The sequence below is a fragment of the Danio aesculapii genome, chromosome 11 (assembly GCF_903798145.1).
Source record: "Danio aesculapii chromosome 11, fDanAes4.1, whole genome shotgun sequence".
NCBI lineage: Eukaryota > Metazoa > Chordata > Actinopteri > Cypriniformes > Danionidae > Danio > Danio aesculapii.
This window is the reverse complement of record NC_079445.1, coordinates 17,692,110-17,709,696: the sequence shown is the minus strand read 5'-3', so window position 1 is coordinate 17,709,696 and position 17,587 is coordinate 17,692,110. Positions and strand designations below refer to the sequence as shown.

The window sequence follows — 17,587 nt, the reverse complement described above, 5'->3', positions numbered from 1 at the left end:
TTTTATACACACATTCTGACTTTCTCCTTAATAATATAATTTCAGAAAAGTATTCTTTGCCAGTTCTAAATAGTTAAATTATATTAGCAGCCAATGACTATCAAAGTATAACATTGTTTTACGATCAATTAAATAGTGCTAATGTTGTTTTGAAGTCATACTTGCATGTGATTTCAGACCGAATATTCAATTACCATTGTAAACAATATAGGGAGCATGTCACTGTCCGTTTCACTGAACGAATGTGCGAATATAAAACCAACTTTACCTCAATAAAATTAGGCACTTTCTTCTACACTGGGAATATCTTTATTTTAAAAAGGCTAGTAACAAATTACTTTCTGTGACCCCAAATATCATTCTTCAAATAGACTAGGTGATAACCCATGATTAATTTTGATAAGAGTTTGGAAAATGTGACATTTTAGGACATCAAACATGATAGGCAGGTTGAACATGACTGACAAGGATTTATGTGGGATGAACGCTTATGCTAGGCTAAATTTCTTCACAAACCTACAGTCTGGGCAAACAGACAAAACTGGTTGTGCAACAAATTGAGGAATGAATATTTATCTTTTTAAACAGCAAAAAAGTTTCACAGACAAACACAAAACTACATTTGAAAATCTTTCATGGTTTACAGCCCACACCTTGAATCTGGATATGTTTTCAGTTAATCTCATTAACCAGTTTTAGATGCTGATAATAGCCTTGCATAAAGTCCAGTTGCGATTTTTCATGGACTATGTTTGAATTTATTTACTTGGATGGCCTTTGAAGATTTATATAGGGAGAGACATTTAATCAAGAGTTTCCAGAAATCGGCTTAGGTTCGTAAATATTATTTCTTTCGTGACGGGCTTTAGGACCTGGTGACGTGCGCAGTCAGAATTGCCTTCAGGAGTCCGAAGGAAAATAATGCGCATGCGCTCAAGTGACATTCGCTCCATCCCGAGTCGCGAGCAGGCAGAACAGGATGAAATGTATCAAAACAGACGTCAAACGCTGTACCTGTTTAAAGGAGCCGTGAGCCAGGAGGAAACGCTCGCTAACACTGCCTGTGTGCCAAAGAAAACTGCAGGAATGGTACTTTGAAGTGTTTAAGAAACCGCTAAACTATTTTGAAGACAACTTCAGACTTGAAGAAGTGTATTTAAAGAGGTTTATGAAATGAAAACGCAAGCAGATGCGCGCAACCGAGAATATTAAAGCGCGAGGATGAGGAAAACAATACGGGCTAATTAAGGAAGCGGTCGGAGTGGGAATTTCATTTTGTGAAGAGCCGGACAATGGCTTGATTTTGTTTTTGTTGAGCTTTTTTTCTGGATTTTTTGGGGCTGCGAAGACGCTGCATTCATGACTGAGCGGACGGAGAAGAAAGTTTACCGCGTGGGATATTTCATTTTATGAAAGTGTTTCGTTTTGTCGTCTGTCAGCGGAGCCACCTGTTTCTGTGCGGATTTTATTGATTCATCATGTCCAAAGTGGTACAGAAGAAGAATCACTGGACCACCAAAGTTAACGAGTGCTCGGTCTCCAAGGACGCCCGTGGCGAGCTGAACGTGCAGCTGCTCGGCGGCGCGGAGAACGGAGAGTTCGCCTATATCGGACTCGTTAACGAGACCGCCGTACAGTATAGAAATGGGAAAGTGTCCGACGGGGAATTACTGCTGGAAGTGGAGACGCTTTCTGTCTCTGGATTGCCGCTGTATGATGTGCTGACAGTGATCAAGAACTGCAAAGGACCAATAAGGTTAAAAACTGTGAGGCAAGGTAAGCAGAGCGCTTCCACTTCACTTTTGTTTGGTTTGTGTGATGCATTTCATGTAAACAAGTCATTGAGGAACTGTTTCCCAAAATTTGCCGGGCATTATTTATTTAATTATTTATTCATTCATTTATTTTCACATGTTCACTAAATATAGGCCAGGGGACTTGGTTTGTTGACTGATAGGCCTATATTTATAAAAATATTTATGTATTTATGTTTGCATTTGACACCATAGGGCTAGTGGTTGTTAAGAAGCATGCTTTTATTTATTTATTTTTTGTGTTATTTCAGAATTTGTTTTCTTTTACATTTATTTTATGTATATTATTTTTACTTAGTGTATCTTTTAATTTGGTATTTTTATTTATGTTTCAGTGGGAGTGATAGGAGGTATAGTGGTTATTACATGTTCGATAACATAATATGCTATGAATACATTTAAAAATATATAATTTTTTATAAATATTTTAGTTATTTTTAATCAATACAGCAAGAAAAGTATGTATATTTTATTTATTGTTTTATTTCTAATTTGCAAACTGTACATAATCATTACCACACCAACAGAATATATGCCAAAATTATTTTTCTTTTTCTGTATAAATAATATAATTTTTTAATTGTTTATTTATTGCAACAAATACAGTAAGCTAAGTGATTTATTATAGTAAATATCCAATTTTGTTGTTTTATTTAAATTATAATTGTTTTATTTTATTTACTATAGATTATTTATTCATTTATTTTCATGTTATTTTATTTGTTGTAGCATAGTTTACTTGCAGTAGTTTCTGTATTTTTTCCACTTCTTTTTAAAATCTGTGCTATTACTTGTGCATTTTTTCATGCATTTGTAGCTTTGTTTTGCACTTCTTGTAAAGCATTTCCCACTTGATAATGAATGAATCTCTATTCAAGGGCATTGTATAACATTTTACCCCGGGTTACATTTATCTGAACAAGAAAAAACTTTTCACAGAAGGTCCGATAATGTTGAACACTCTTTTCTAGACAGTCTTTGATACATTTTAATGGACAATTTCCTAAATAAAATCACACATGAAACCATTCTTCTCATTTCCACAACCGTTGGTGATGTATTCCGCTTTAATCCTCTATGAGGAGTTGACGAGTGAGCGTAATTTGCAGGTAAAAGCACTACAGACCGTCCTTTGTGCTGAAGCAGTGGTGACTCCCCACAGGGCTCTGCCTCATCACATGGTTTGAGTTATGCTGCTTTCCCTCTCTCTATGCTTCTGCCTATTTCACCAAATGACTTCAGACAATATCAGGAAACCAGCCAATCAACTCAGACTGCATTCCCAGAGCACCACTGGGCCCAGATCCAGCTTTCTCCCTCTCACACACACTCCTCATATACATTCTGGTGTTGAGTTTCGCTGTTTATAATCTATCATGCTGTCTGGGAGTTTTCTGTTGTAACCAGCCTTAATTATGAAAAGGTTTTTTTGGCAACAAATGCCATCTGTGTTTCTGTGAGTTTGCGAAACAACAACGAATAAACGTCTTTTTTTCATATCAACACACAGATGATCTCAAACTCCCAGTGCTTTGGACTACAGTATGAATTATTTATATGAAATGCATTAAGCTCTGCTTGAAGTGCATTACTTGTGGTTCAAGAGTTTGTATGCTTTTGTTCATACAACAAGCACCTGTGGGTCTTCAAGGCAGTCGTATGGAGCTGTTCATTTGTGCGGACTGTTATTATTATATAGTGTTTCTAATCACGAGCATGGTTCATTCATAACCTTAGGCACAGTTAATGCAGCACACAACAGATTCACTCATTAATCTTCATTGATTTTTACATTAAGACACACTCAGTCCTGTGGTGACCTCACTAACAGTCTGTGCCCTGGCAGCTCTCTCTCTGGAGGTAATATGTAATAAGAATACCTTTCAACGCTGTTGTATTGATTGATGGAATAAGCCTCTTATTCTTCAGCTGAGAAAACAGTGTTATTGGTAATGTCAGCAGAGTTGGGCCACTTAGAGATGAAAGTTACAAGGGATGGCAGTTTCAGAAGTCTTAAAGTAAGGTAAATGCGAAGAGATTCATGTTTCGGGAAGTGATGCGCATTTTGCGTGTCTTGCCTGTTAATTTTTTCTACAAAAATATATTAAGATGCAATTAACTAACACCATGAAACTAGATAATTAAAATATCATTTGAGTTCAAAATAAATGAACCGAAAATATAAAACGAATCAATCATATTAAACAAATTAAAAAGTACTGAGGGCGTCACGGTGGCTCAGTGGGTAGCATGATCACCTCACAGCAAGAATGTCACTGATTCAAGCCCCGGCTGGGTCAGTTGGCATTTATGTGTGGAGCTTGCATGTTCTCCCCGTGTTCGTGTGGGTTTCCTCCGGGTGCTCCGGTTTCCCACACAGTCCAAAGTCATGCGGTACAGGTGAATTGAATCAGCTAAATTGGCCGTAGTTGTATGTGTGTGAATGCAAGAGTGAACGAGTGTTTCCCAATGTTGGGTTGCAGCTGGAAGGGCATCCGCTGCGTAAAAACATATGCTGGATAAGTTGGTGGTTCATTCCGCTGTGGCAACGCCTGATTTATAAAGGGACTAAGCAGAAAAGAAAATGAATGAATGAATAAAAAAGTACACACACAAAATAACTAAATCAAAGAAAAAACGAAATACTGCCAAGTGAATAAAATTGTAAAAGAAAAATTATAATGAAAACAGAATCACGCTAAATACTGAAATATTGTCAAAAAATCTAATACCACTATATTATTTTTATATTATAAAAAAAACTTTCTAGTGGATGCACCACATGCCGTTTTGAAGTGTCATTATTTTTAGACAATGTCTGTCCAGACTGGCTGATCACTTGATATCATGATGCATCTCACAGTGGGACAATTTATCCCGTATCAGATTTCTCCCATGTCTGCTGTGATTGTAAACAAATGCTGATCTGAGATCAGTTTGCCACTCTGAGCCTCTTTCTGAAGGGGTGGAATGACACACTGCTCTACATCCCTCTGACTGGGAGCTTGTGTGAGATTTGACATCGGCTGGATTAGGCTATGCCTGCAGCGAAAATTCATGTGTGTGTATTTAGCATGTTTACAGCCTCGGTTTAAACAGGGATCATGCTAATCTACCCTGACCCATTGGAAAAGGGACTGTGAAATGCCATAAAGCCAGTGGTCAGGGGTCACTATGAAGGTATTTAGTGTCTGGATCACATCAGGTCATGGAAGCTTACATAAACAGTCCTGCTTCAAGTCACATTGTATATCAAACACAATTCCATTTCTTACATGCATACATACTGTAGGTCTTTATATAGCTGGCTGATAGATTTACCGCAGTGTAAATGAGCTGAAGGGAGGGGTGGAGGCCTCGGTGGGCAGATTTCATGTGGAAGTGTTTATTTCCTTTTCCTGAGTTCAGTTTAAACATCTGTGTTCTTCAGGAGAAAGAGAGGAACACACTCTGCTTCCTATCAGCTCGGTGAGCCAGAACAACTTAAAACAATGAGGAAAGCTACCCATTCTTTCAGTGCTTCAAGAAAGGAGGGAACGTTAAAGGAGTGAATGAATAACCAAATGATCTCACCCGGAAATTTGTGCACCCATCTGCCATTATGCAACATTTATTTACTATTTAGGTGTAACTTATCAAGGTGTAGTGAATCATTGTATTAGCAAGGCCTTATTTGCACCTGGTATTAAGATTTGTATTTTTAAAATCAATCTGAATATAAGTGGACAACACTAAGGCTGTATTTTTGTATCAATAATGTAGCCAAAATTGGAAATTCTTTTTCCATTTTAAAAAAGGTTACACGTTTACACGACAATATTTTCAAAATCATTCATATTAAACATTGTTGAAAATGAGCCAAAAGGCTGTATTACATATGCCAGGCCAATATTTGGTGCTATCACCTTGTTAATAAACAGTACCTGAAGTGAAGTGACAATGTGTCGTCGACAGCTTGGCGCTGGAGTGTATGTTAAATTTACTGTGTGTATGATACTTCTTCACATTTGGCTGTAATGTGAAGTAAATCCACTGTTGCCATTGTTGTGTGTTTGTTGCCTTTTCTCTACACCTCCCTAAACATGTTCCATGCACACGTAGGACATCATTGTTTTTGTAGACTCTTGTTTTTGGGTCTTAACACATACACAACAATGGCAGCATTTTCAGAAACATCCACTTTGTAACGCACTATCAAATTAATGCATTTTCTGTCTCCCAAAAATCATTGTTGTGTAAACAAACAGACAAAATGCTAAAAAAGTTTGCGGTATTTGTCTGACAACGTTGCCATGTAAACATCCCCTAACAGAGCTGTAACATTGGTCTAAAATGTTTTGAAACTTTCACTCAGATGTAGCCAAAAATTCAGATGATTGAATTGTTTTTGTAATGTAAATATTCATATTTGCACCTGTGTTGTTAAACACATGTTGTGTTTCAGGTTACAGAATGAATTGTGCGTAATTCATTATGTCTGATAAACGTTTTTGAAAATCAATTTTGTGATAGCAGAAATATTATGTTGGACAACGGGGAACACTTTAGTCTGTTAAAAAAAATGGAACTACTCTTCCAATTTGGAACCATGCTTCTATAAGAAATCACTGATTTCCCTTAAACTGTAGGGCTTGAGCACACATACAGTCAGTTAAGTACATTGACCTGGATGCCTTTATTGATATAGCTAAATGTTAAAAATACTAAACAAAAGTAGAACTTAATACCTTTTATTGATAGCGAACTTGGTAGGCATTTGAGTAAAAATTCATATTGTGCTTGGTCTTATGTGCATTCAAACATTGACAATTTTATTCATACAGTATAAGTGCTAAGTAGGGGGAATTGGTTACACTAGTGTTTGTACAGTATGACCATTGCTTTTCACTTTTTTTCCTCAAGCTGTATGTATCCAAAGGGAGAGCTTCTGTTCAGTTGAGCTAATGGGGTCTTGTGACTTATTGCTGCTGCTTTGACACTATTGAACTGTGAAGGATGCTGTAAAAACGTCTTATTCACAGATCAAATCTGATTTTACTGTCAGTATCAGAGCATTTCATTCAAGAAGACATATGTGTGTTGGCTGTTTATCAGACATCTGCCTCTCAGCTATCACATTCACAAAACTGCTATGCTTTCTTGCCTTGTGCTTGGAATTTTTACCCATATGCAATGCATGACAAGGAATAAATTGAATAAGTTAACTGACTTTTCAGTTAGCTATGAACGTTTTCACCCCAGAGTAAAAAAAGTTCACTGTACTTTGTGCTCACAATAATGACTTCCTTTCCACAACTGCAACATCACACAATTGTTACTTTAAATTCCTATAGCCTACATCGCACAACTGCGAGGCATAGTTGTGACTTTATCACACAACTGTGTCTTCACATTGTATTGTGTATTTATATAGCGCATTTATCATGTATGACCATACACACAATGTGCTTCACAATCATGAGGGAGACTCTCCAAACCACCACCAGTGTGCAGCATCCATTTGGATGATGCCACAGCAGCCACAGGACAACGACGCCAGTGCGCTCACCACACACCAGCTATAGAGACATTGGTAGAGCCAATTCGGTGGATGGGGATGATTGGGAGGCCGTAATGGGTAAGGGCCGATGGTAGGAATTTGGCCAGGACTACTCTTTACGAGTAGTGCCATGGGATTTTTAATGACCTCAGAGAGTCAGGAATGTGGTTTAAAGTCTCATCTGAAAGACGGCACCCTCTGACAGTAAAGTATCCCCTTCACAATACTGGGGCATTAAGACACAGACCGCAGATTGAGCGCCCTACCCTGCTGGCCTCACTAACACCACTTCCAACAGCAACCTAGTTTTCCCATGTAGTCTCCCATCCAGGTACTGTCTAGGCTCAGCCCTGCTTAGCTTCAGTGAGTAACTGGCCTTGGGCTGCAGGGTGATATGGCTGTGGATACTATTGTGGACACTATTGCAATTTAAATTGCACAGTTGCAACTTCCCTCAAACTATTGTGATTTTACTTTGCAACATTTTAAAATAATTGTGATTGTGACATATAGGCATGGGACCAGTTTCAAGGTTTAGCGTGGTTTTTGAAAAGTCAAGGTATTAAAACCATTAACTTTTTCTGATATACCATTCCTAAGGTATATGTAAGTTGTTGTTGTATTTTTCACATGTTTTTTTGTTCAGAAAAGGATCCTCCACAGCAAAAGCTGCTGGTCAGCCCACTATTCAGGAAACATCTGAAAAAACAAATAGCTTATAAACCAACATACAAACATGCTATGGACCTAAACAGGTATCTAAAAATGCCGGTTCAAGTTGTTTTTTAAACTAATGAAGATAGCTGAAGTCAATAATTTATTTCAATAATTTAGCCTGACATGTTCCAAAAAAAAAAAAAAAAAAAAAAAAAAATATATATATATATATATATATATATATATATATATTTGTATTGTGTTCAATGGGAGAAAATGTAGTTTTTTTACCCAGGCATTTAAAAAGAAAGTTTTAGAGCATTAATCAAAATACCATGATACTGTGAAACCGTGATATCTAAGGTTTTCATCAGAATCTTATACCGGCCCATGCCTAGTGACATAATTGTTTACAACTTGACTGTAGACCGATGTATCAAACTGAATATGGCTTTCTGTTTCATAGTTGTATTTATTTAGACTTAATATTTAATGTTAACACATTTACAAATCTATTGTTTAATTACAATATAAACATATTGTGACTTTAAAATAATGTGATTATATTTCACAATTTTGCTCAGAATACACCATTTTGTTTAATAATTGTGGATATTTATTTTAATTAATTATAACTGCAATTTATTACCTCATTGTGTTATTTTTTTTGTCCTCACAATCGTCTCATTGGCTTTGTACCTCACAATTGCAGATTTATTTATCTTTTATTAAACTTCTTTTTATAGCAGGACTGTTTTATCTTTTACTCAAAGAAGGAAATGGGTTTCCACCAGATTCTTTCCTGTGGCAGTGTTGGAGGTTATACTGATTACTTCCATTCATGCTTAGGTTACCAAAGAGATGAGCAAACATTCAGCTGATTGTCAGGTACCCAGGGCTGGTGTGTGTTCAGTCATGTGTCAACAGCTTACCTGTCTCTATAGAGGATTCTGAAGAAGGCTTGGGGTGGCTCTTAGATAAAGCCCGTCCGTCTTTGTTTTGACTGCTGCATTTTTCAAAGATATCACGTTTATTACTCAAACATACATACTGAGGCAAAACAGCTCAAAACCTGTGAAATCTGATAGCTCTTTTTCACTCGTTCTTAAGTTATCTGCTCTCTCTTTTGCTCCAGTTTAATCTGAGTTTAAGTAGTGCTAACCTGTTTATTCTTAAAAGATCATTGCATTCTTTATTGCCTTCAGTCAGGGATGCTGCCCTACATGTTTCAAAGCATCAGAGCCAAGGCATCCAGCAAGCCATGCAAGTTCGTTTAGTGCTTATGAGAGATTTTTTTAATGCTTCTGGACCAGTTTTCCATTAGCAAAGCTCTTAATAAGAATGACTTGTCTCTTTTTGGCCAGCAAAGATCAACCAGTCAAACAAGAAATGAAACAAAGTGAAAGCTGAATCTGATTTGGGAATCAGCAGATGCTTATAAAAGTAAACAAGTCTATGGTGAGTGATGACTGTTAGAACGTTGAGCTTTTACTGGATGACTGAATGATGCGAATCGGTTTCAAAAACTGCATGGGTTTTATCAGTTTGTGCATGGCAGATTAATAGCTTAACATTTTCAGAACATGATTACATTCATACATTTAACAATATGCAACATTTAATTCATTCTAGAAACATCTTAAAGACACACAATCAACTTGGTCAGTTTTATTAGTAACATGTTTAACAGGTTAATTCGTGCTATATTTGTTCAACTTGCTAATTTATGTTAGCTATGTTTAAATTCTTGCCAGATCCACAGTAACATGCTAATTCATGCTAGAAACATGTTAGCAACTTGCCAGCTTTGATAGAAACATTCTAGCTATATGCTGACCATACTGCAAATGTCAATCCATTCTAACAATATGAATGGATTATATGGAATATGAATGGAATATGAGCTATAAACATGTTAACTCATGCTAGCAACATGCTAATTCATGCAGTTTCAATCTAACATAAAAGTGTGTCAGCAGCTTAGTTATATAACATTTGTATGATTTTTTTTTAATTCTGAGGAAAGAAAATGTCTTCGTTACACATCTTGATTCTCAACCTAGACTACAGACTTTGACATTGATGAAAGGTGGAAAAAACCTGGAGAACATCTCCTTTAGATAATATTATTATAACTGTGACATCTGTGCGAAAGGCTATAGTTAGCACAGAGAGACACGATTTGAAAGTTTCTCCTGCAGGGTGAAACGTTGCAGAAACATACTTGCGCACATCAGATGTTCTGATCATCCATGCATAGCCTCAGCGTTGCCGTCGTTGCCCTCTTTTCTGGATGGTTTTCAGGACAGTCTCCCACACAAGCGTTAAACTGAACTTAACCTCGGGATAATCCTGGCCTTTCTGCGAATCAACGTCAACGGGTCTCTAAATTCCAGTGGCCACCAATTAAAGTCCTACATATGAACGTTTGGCTGAAATGTGAAGTTTGTTTTAGTAAACTATTACTTGTTAATTCTACATGCACCACTATTGCTGCAAAAATGCTATTGTTTTGATATTTATTAGAGCAAATATTCCCCCAGTGCGTATTTCATATCATTTAAGCCATATTGGCTTCTGAAACTGTGTTAGTTTCGATTCTCTGGACTATAAATGTTGGGAAATAAATGCAGACTGGACCTCTTCGAACTTTAATTGAATAACCCTGTTATATTCTGCTGGATTATGCTTCATCATCCCAGGGTCTCCGGAGAGGTTGCTGTGTGTCCAGCACGATGTGTTTTTTTTCCAGCACTGCTCTGTTTAGCCGAAGCCCAAGGGTCTGAATACACAGATCTCATTAAAGAAGAGGCCTTTTCTTTCTCTGGCTCTTCTCGTACGTCCTTATTACTATTAGAGAGATGGCAAGAAAAGAAGTGTGGGGTGTCTCGCAGAGTGTTTGCAGGGGGTCAGACTAGTTCAAGAGGATTTAGACAGGCTTTTATTGTCAACAATAGCAGTCTGACTGCACACAGCCACCCTGGTGTCCGATATGGTCGGTGGCTGGCTATGGATTCTCCTTTGGTGCTTTTTCTTTTATTCTTTTTGTGTGTTTTCATTTCTGCTTCTCATGTAAATGAGTCTTGCTTGGACTAATCATCTTGGTTTTGCTCTTTTTTTGTTTTTTTCAAATATTTTTATTTTAAAATGCACCAGAGGTTTAAAATGTAAATTCATACAACATGTACTCAAGTGTATTAGGTTTTCATCTCTGATTTGTATAGATGGTCCTATTAATTATAGATCTCTTTAAATCTCACAAAAGTCACTCAAATATCATCATTAAAAAAAAAAGTTTATGTATTTTGGCCATTAAAAAAAGTAATTTGTGTGTCTCAAATGTAACTTAATCCGAGCCATGAAAATTTAATTCTTTGATCTTTTTTACCCATAATGGGTTGTTCTTTATGACTTTTACATAAAAAAGATAGTTTGCATTCTTGTAAATACAAGTTGTAAAATCTTAGTTGAGCTTTGCACAGTAGTTGGTTTAGCATTTAGAAATTTATTTTACATAATAGATATAAAACTGAAGCAATCCTAGATTATGTTTTTAAACTTAACTTAAAAAGGAGAGTTTAAAATGTTGTATTGGCAGCTAACTGAAATATGTTGAAGTACGAACATGACTGAACTTTGATAATTAAATATATATGTCAAATAAATATTATATATATTATATATAATATTATATATAAGTATTAATTTATTTCCCAGTGATGGGTTGCAGCTGGAAGGGCATCCGCTACATAAAACATGTGCTGGATAAGTTGGTGGTTCATTCCGCTGTGGTGACCCTTGATTAATAAAGGGATTAAGCCAAAAAGAAAATGAATGAATGAATGAAAGTAATCATTTAAGTTATAAAAATAATAGAAACCACATTGATGTCTGGATATTGTGCTTTGTATTTGTACTTTTGTCTTCACTTAAAAAGGTCTTTGTTTTAGAAACGGAGACCAACATTTCAACCGGACATTCTTAAACACACACACATACACACACCCACACCCATGGAAGGATGCACCCCACATTCGGAAGGAAAAACGGATCAAGCTATTAAATTTAATAACCATGTGTTAGTATTTACAAAAGGAAGTCAGATTCTTTCCCACAACAAAACCCTCCCGGAACATTCCGCCTCTGATATAAATAACTTTTCCTGCAACATTTCAGTCATTTAAATCAAAGAAATCCAGCTCTGTGATCACCTCATTTCAGCTTGTCACATATTCTGTTTTTAATTCATTTCTTAGATGCATGCCATTCGTGCTCTCTAACAAAATCAAATCTTCAGTTTGAACTGTGGAAAACCTCTATCTGTGATTTAAAACACTTGTGCTGGTGCTGGATGTTATGACTGAAGTGTGTTCATGTCTAAACCCTCCTGCACTCTTAGAAAAACAGACATAACAGCTTTTGCTGGGGCAGTACCTTTTCAAAATGTACATTTCTGTAGTTTTTAGGCGTTAATACAGTGCCTTGTACTAATATTGGCACCCTTGGAAAATGTGAGCAAAGAAGGCTGTGAAAAAAATCAAGATCTTTTACTCAAAATATTATTAAAAACATACTTTATGTAAACGTTTACCCCTTTTCCACCAAGGCAGTGTGAGTGCTGGTTTGGAGCCAGAGCTTTCAACACCCAAAGCACGGGCTTTAAATGAGGAAAACTGGTTCTTAAGTATTACTAAAATATTGCTGGGCTAGAGAGAAGAAGTGCTGGCATCAAGGGCTGAAGGTGGGGTTAGCATTACCATATCAACAAGACAAAAAGAAACTTTTTGAGAGGTTTGAAGACCATATTTTAAATGGCAGCTAAACAGGCTATTATCACTTGTAATCTCTATCTGTACAAAATTCAGAATGAAACTGAAGCTAAGATATTCCTTTTTTCCCTCTATTGTGACAGACATCCAATTTAACACAATGGAGGAAGATTTAAATACAAGTTTGTATTCAGTTGTGGAGAAATGTGGATGAATCATATCATATTTGTTCGAACCACTGCCTCCCACAAAGGCAGTGCAGAAACAAAACACACACTGACAGCCTGCCCTAAAGGGAAGGTTATGATATTTGATTAAAGATTATGAGGGAGAAGGAATTTTTACAAAATCCGCTTGTTAAGTCGTGACATATGGAATGCTGTTAAGAAAATATTTGTTTGTGACCACTTTTTAGTCATATCACACATTAAAGTAAATTTATTATAAAAACATGATGTACACAACTAGCCTGATCTCACGAGGAAACGTAACTATTTTACGTTTTGTCAGTGTAGTGGCTAATTTGCAGCTAAGCCCACGCGTAAACCCACCTTTCATTGGGGGATAAGCAAATCGCAAATTGAGATTTCATACGAATTAGCCACTAAATAACAAAGTTTCGAATTCCAGTGAGATAGTCAATAGATTGCCATTGACTCAACTGCACCAGAATATTTGAACAATTTATATAAAATGTATCACTTTCTGTTCTTCTGATATTAGACATGGATATTGCGGTCATAATTTTCGAAAGTATTACATCACTTTGTAAATGTTTATTAGTAGCATTTGTTGAGCCTCCAGTTAGATAGAGTGTTTCGACTCGGAATCTGCTTCACATGACAACAGACTAAGGCACAATCCCAATTCTATTTTTTTAGTAGCGACTGCTGTAGTTATTCAAGTTGTGTTTTTTTTTGGTATTTATCTTCAGAAAATCACTGAAGGCATATATCATGTTATCATAATGATATACTGTCCCAATAAGATCGTAACGGTACTACGCATTTACATTGTGGCCATATTTATCTAAACACATGAATACACCATGCCACTAGACTTTTCTGACAGGATATTCGCGTGTCATCAAGTGACAGATGTGAAAGTATGTTGTGGGACTACTTTACAGGAGTTATTATTATGGATTATAGATAGCGAAATTTATCGTTTTTTTTTTTTAAAAGCATGACAGTAAAACATGATCGGCGTTATGAATGTATTAAAACATATGCTTGTTTGTCGTAAAATTCTTAATAATGCCAAAAAATACCATCTCATGCATCTCCTGACTTGCGTATGTAATCATGCTGCTGTTGTAGCTGGTGTATTTTGGGAAATTTTTGTACCACTTGGTTTCAAGTATGGTCCTGAAAAATCTCAGTTTCAAGGGCTTTCTAGCTCTTCTCCTTGGCGTTATGCCTTCAAGCTAAAAAAATTGGGTAAGGTGAAGGGCTAAGGGGTAGAATTGGGACTGGGCCTTAAGTGAATAATGAAGTGCACAGATGCATCGTTTATAACAAGCACTATTATACAGTTGAAGTCAGAATTATTAGCCCCCTGTTTATTTTTTCCCCCAATTTCTGTATAACGGAGAGAAGATTTTTTTCAACACATTTCTGCTCATAGTAGTTTTAATAACTCATTTCTAATAACTGATTTCTTTTATCTTTGCCATGATGACAGTACAGAATATTTGACTAGATATTTTTCAAGATACTTCTATACAGCTTAAAGTGACATTAAAATGCTTAGCTAGGTTAATTAGGTTAACTAAGCAGGTTAGGGTAATTAGGCAAGTTATTGTATAATGATAGTTTGTTCTGTTGACTATCGAAAGAATATAGCTTAAAGGGGCTAATAATTTTGACCTTAAAATGTTTTTTTTTTTTTTATTAAAAACTGCTTTTATTCTAGCCGAAATAAAACAAATAAGACTTTCTCTAGAAGAAAAAATATATTATCAAACATACTGTGAAAATTTTCTTGCTCTGTTAAACATCATTTGGGAAATATTAAAAAAGAAAAAAAAAATCAAAATGGGGGCTAATAATTCTGACTTCAACTGTATATATATATAAAAATAAGAAGAGTCCATTTTGATACAATGCAGACTTTAACATTAAAAGCAAAGCAGCATGGGTGGTGTGTTTGTATTTGTTGCTTCTACGTTTGCATTGCTGGGAAAGAGACGTATTCAGTAACGTCAGACTTTGCTCTACACTCTCAGAAAAAAAGGTACATGGTGGTACAAATTATGTACCTTAAGGAACAGTTTTGTACCCCTGTAAAAATTGTACCATATATGGTACAGGAAAGAGCTTGTATGATACTGTTCAGTGCCTTTTACGGTACAACTGAAATGAAGGTACAAAACTGTTCTCCCATCAAAGGTACAAAAGTGTTGGACAACCCCCTCTTCATTACATTTGCAAATAAAATACAATCGTTCATTCATTCAATCATTTGTCTTCATCTTAGTCACCAAACTGCCTAAAATATAATCTCTATTATAAAAATATGACCGGAAAGTGATTTTGTGAAAATTTTCACATTAAAACTCATCATTTAAATGTAGACTTCTTTTTAACATTAAATATTAGATTCTAATTATTAAGTTCTGGCAAAAACAACTACAGTTGTTGTGTACAATATATATTATAATGCCGTTTTTAATAAACATTTACTAAACATTTTGGCGCTTGTTTTCCATTGAGCACGTAAGCTAGCGTACATAATTCCCGCCGAACTTTTTTAATTTACAAATGATTGGTTGCTTTGTATTGGCACAGCAACAATACATTGATTAGTTAAAGTTGCTGCAGCCGTGCAGCCGTTTGAGCGCGAAGTCGGAAAGCAGACAACATCTTTGGTCTACTTTTTGCTTCTTTATTTCTACAATTTTTGGAATTGGTGCTTTATTTGACTCGCCGCAGAGGTTAAAAACAGATAGCAGAAAGCAGACGACAACCCGAATCGACTGTTTGGCTCTTTATTACAAAACTTTTATTTTGGTGGTTTGTCGGACACGTATAAGCGATTCGACACAAATGGCAACGGAATTGACCATGTTAACGGACAACGGGAAGCCGATGACCACATCACCATGGCTTTGCCTTCTTTATCATCCGAAGGACTTGTTTTAAAGGAGGCTGGACTAGAGTTATCAGACGAAGAGAAGAGGAAACTCAGAGGTGAGTCACATGAAACATTATATTTAACCAAACCAAATACAGGCTAACGTTATTTCAGTGCAACTTTAACGTTACTGTTTCGTGTGCCGTAGGTTTGCAGTAATGTTAAATTATTTTAATACTTTTGTTCATCATGTGCCACACGAGTATAACGTTAAAGGCATTCTTTTTTCTGTTTTCTAAAGGCCATTTCAAAGGTATAAATAGCCTAACTTACGCAGACGTATTGAGAGAGTTTAAGTATTTGACATTTCATAGAAACATGACTCGTGTATTCAATGTCAGACAAAGTATTTTGCACACAGTATATTTAAATTTTTTATTTTTGCGCCTCGAGGTGTTGTGTTCGTGAAAGGTACAGGATTTTTGGTGCATCCTTCGCGATGCCTCGCCGCCGCCAGTGAAACGGCTCGCGTTTTCTCCCTTTGGTAATGTAACGTGATACCTTGTGTGCAGTATACAGTATGTGCGGGTAAAGCCAGCATCTGCCCAGCGCACTCTGTTTACAAGAATATCATTATCTGCTCATGCACTATAAACAATCGCCCTGTTCGAAACTTGCATAACGTTAATGTTTCTTTGTCTTTTAGATTTTGAGGTGGGTGGGGAAACTGCCAGCGATGGTCTTACGGATCACATGATCGTGCAGCTTTTTGAGAAGTCTTTTAAAAAGCAAGTCAAATTTATTAAACTTGTCCAGCAACTGAAAGAGAACCAAAGTGGAGAGCTGCCTGAAAGTCTGGCTGCATCCACAGATGTAAGGCAAGTACTACATCAGTTATTAACCTGCACACAATTATTGTATTATAATTAACTGTACCTCAATTGAATCAATTGTGCAGACCTCCCTGCTTAATGTATTTGTAGTTTGTTGGGTTTCAGTGTGAAATTTCTTGAAATGATTGCAGTGTTTGAGTTATGTTTAAACATTTTGTTTGAGCAAATAGAAACAGTAACATGATGCATATCAATAATGTGACAAAATAGGTCAGTATAATCATGGCACAGGTTTTTAAATAAGCATGTTTCTAGTATGGATTGGAATGTTTTCTGCTAGGCAGTTAACAAAGGGTCCTGAGTGGTTGCTGAGGTGTTGCCAAGTAGTGGCTAGGGTGTTCTTGATGGTTAAGGCTTTGCTTGGGTGTTGCTAAGGTGTTCTGAGTGGTTGCTAGGAAGTTTTGCTAGGGTGTTTTGACTGGTTGCTAAAGCATTGCTAGGCGATTACTAAGATGTTCTGAGTGGTTTCTAAAGTGTTGCTAGGCGGTTACTAGGGTGTTCCAAGTAGTTAAGATGTTGCTAGGTTATTCGGAGTTGTTGCTAGGGTGTTCTGAGTAGTTTCTAAGGCGTTGCTAGGGTGTTTTATGTGGTTGCCAAGATGTTGCTAGAGTGTTCTGAGTGGCTACTAAGTTTGGTTTATTACTCAGAACATCTTAGCAACCGCCTAGCAATGCTTTAACAACCAGTCAAAACACCATAGCAACACCTTAGCAACCACTAAGAACCCCCCTATTAACTGCCTAGCAGGAAACATGCTAATCCATACTAGAAACATGCTTATTTAAAAATCTGTCATGATTATACTGACCTATTTTGTCACTCTATTAATATGTATCATGT

The 17,587-nt window shown here is 36.4% G+C and overlaps 1 protein-coding gene across 1 annotated transcript in view; it reads left to right on the top strand.

Annotated features, from left to right (window-relative positions):
• The first annotated feature begins 968 nt into the window (after positions 1-968).
• Positions 969-17,587, top strand: part of magi1b (membrane associated guanylate kinase, WW and PDZ domain containing 1b) — a 205,008-nt gene continuing 188,389 nt past the window's right edge. The window contains 1 exon segment of the mRNA XM_056467689.1: positions 969-1,776. Within this exon segment, the coding sequence (XP_056323664.1) occupies positions 1,479-1,776 (298 nt within the window). The 5' untranslated portion in view covers positions 969-1,478.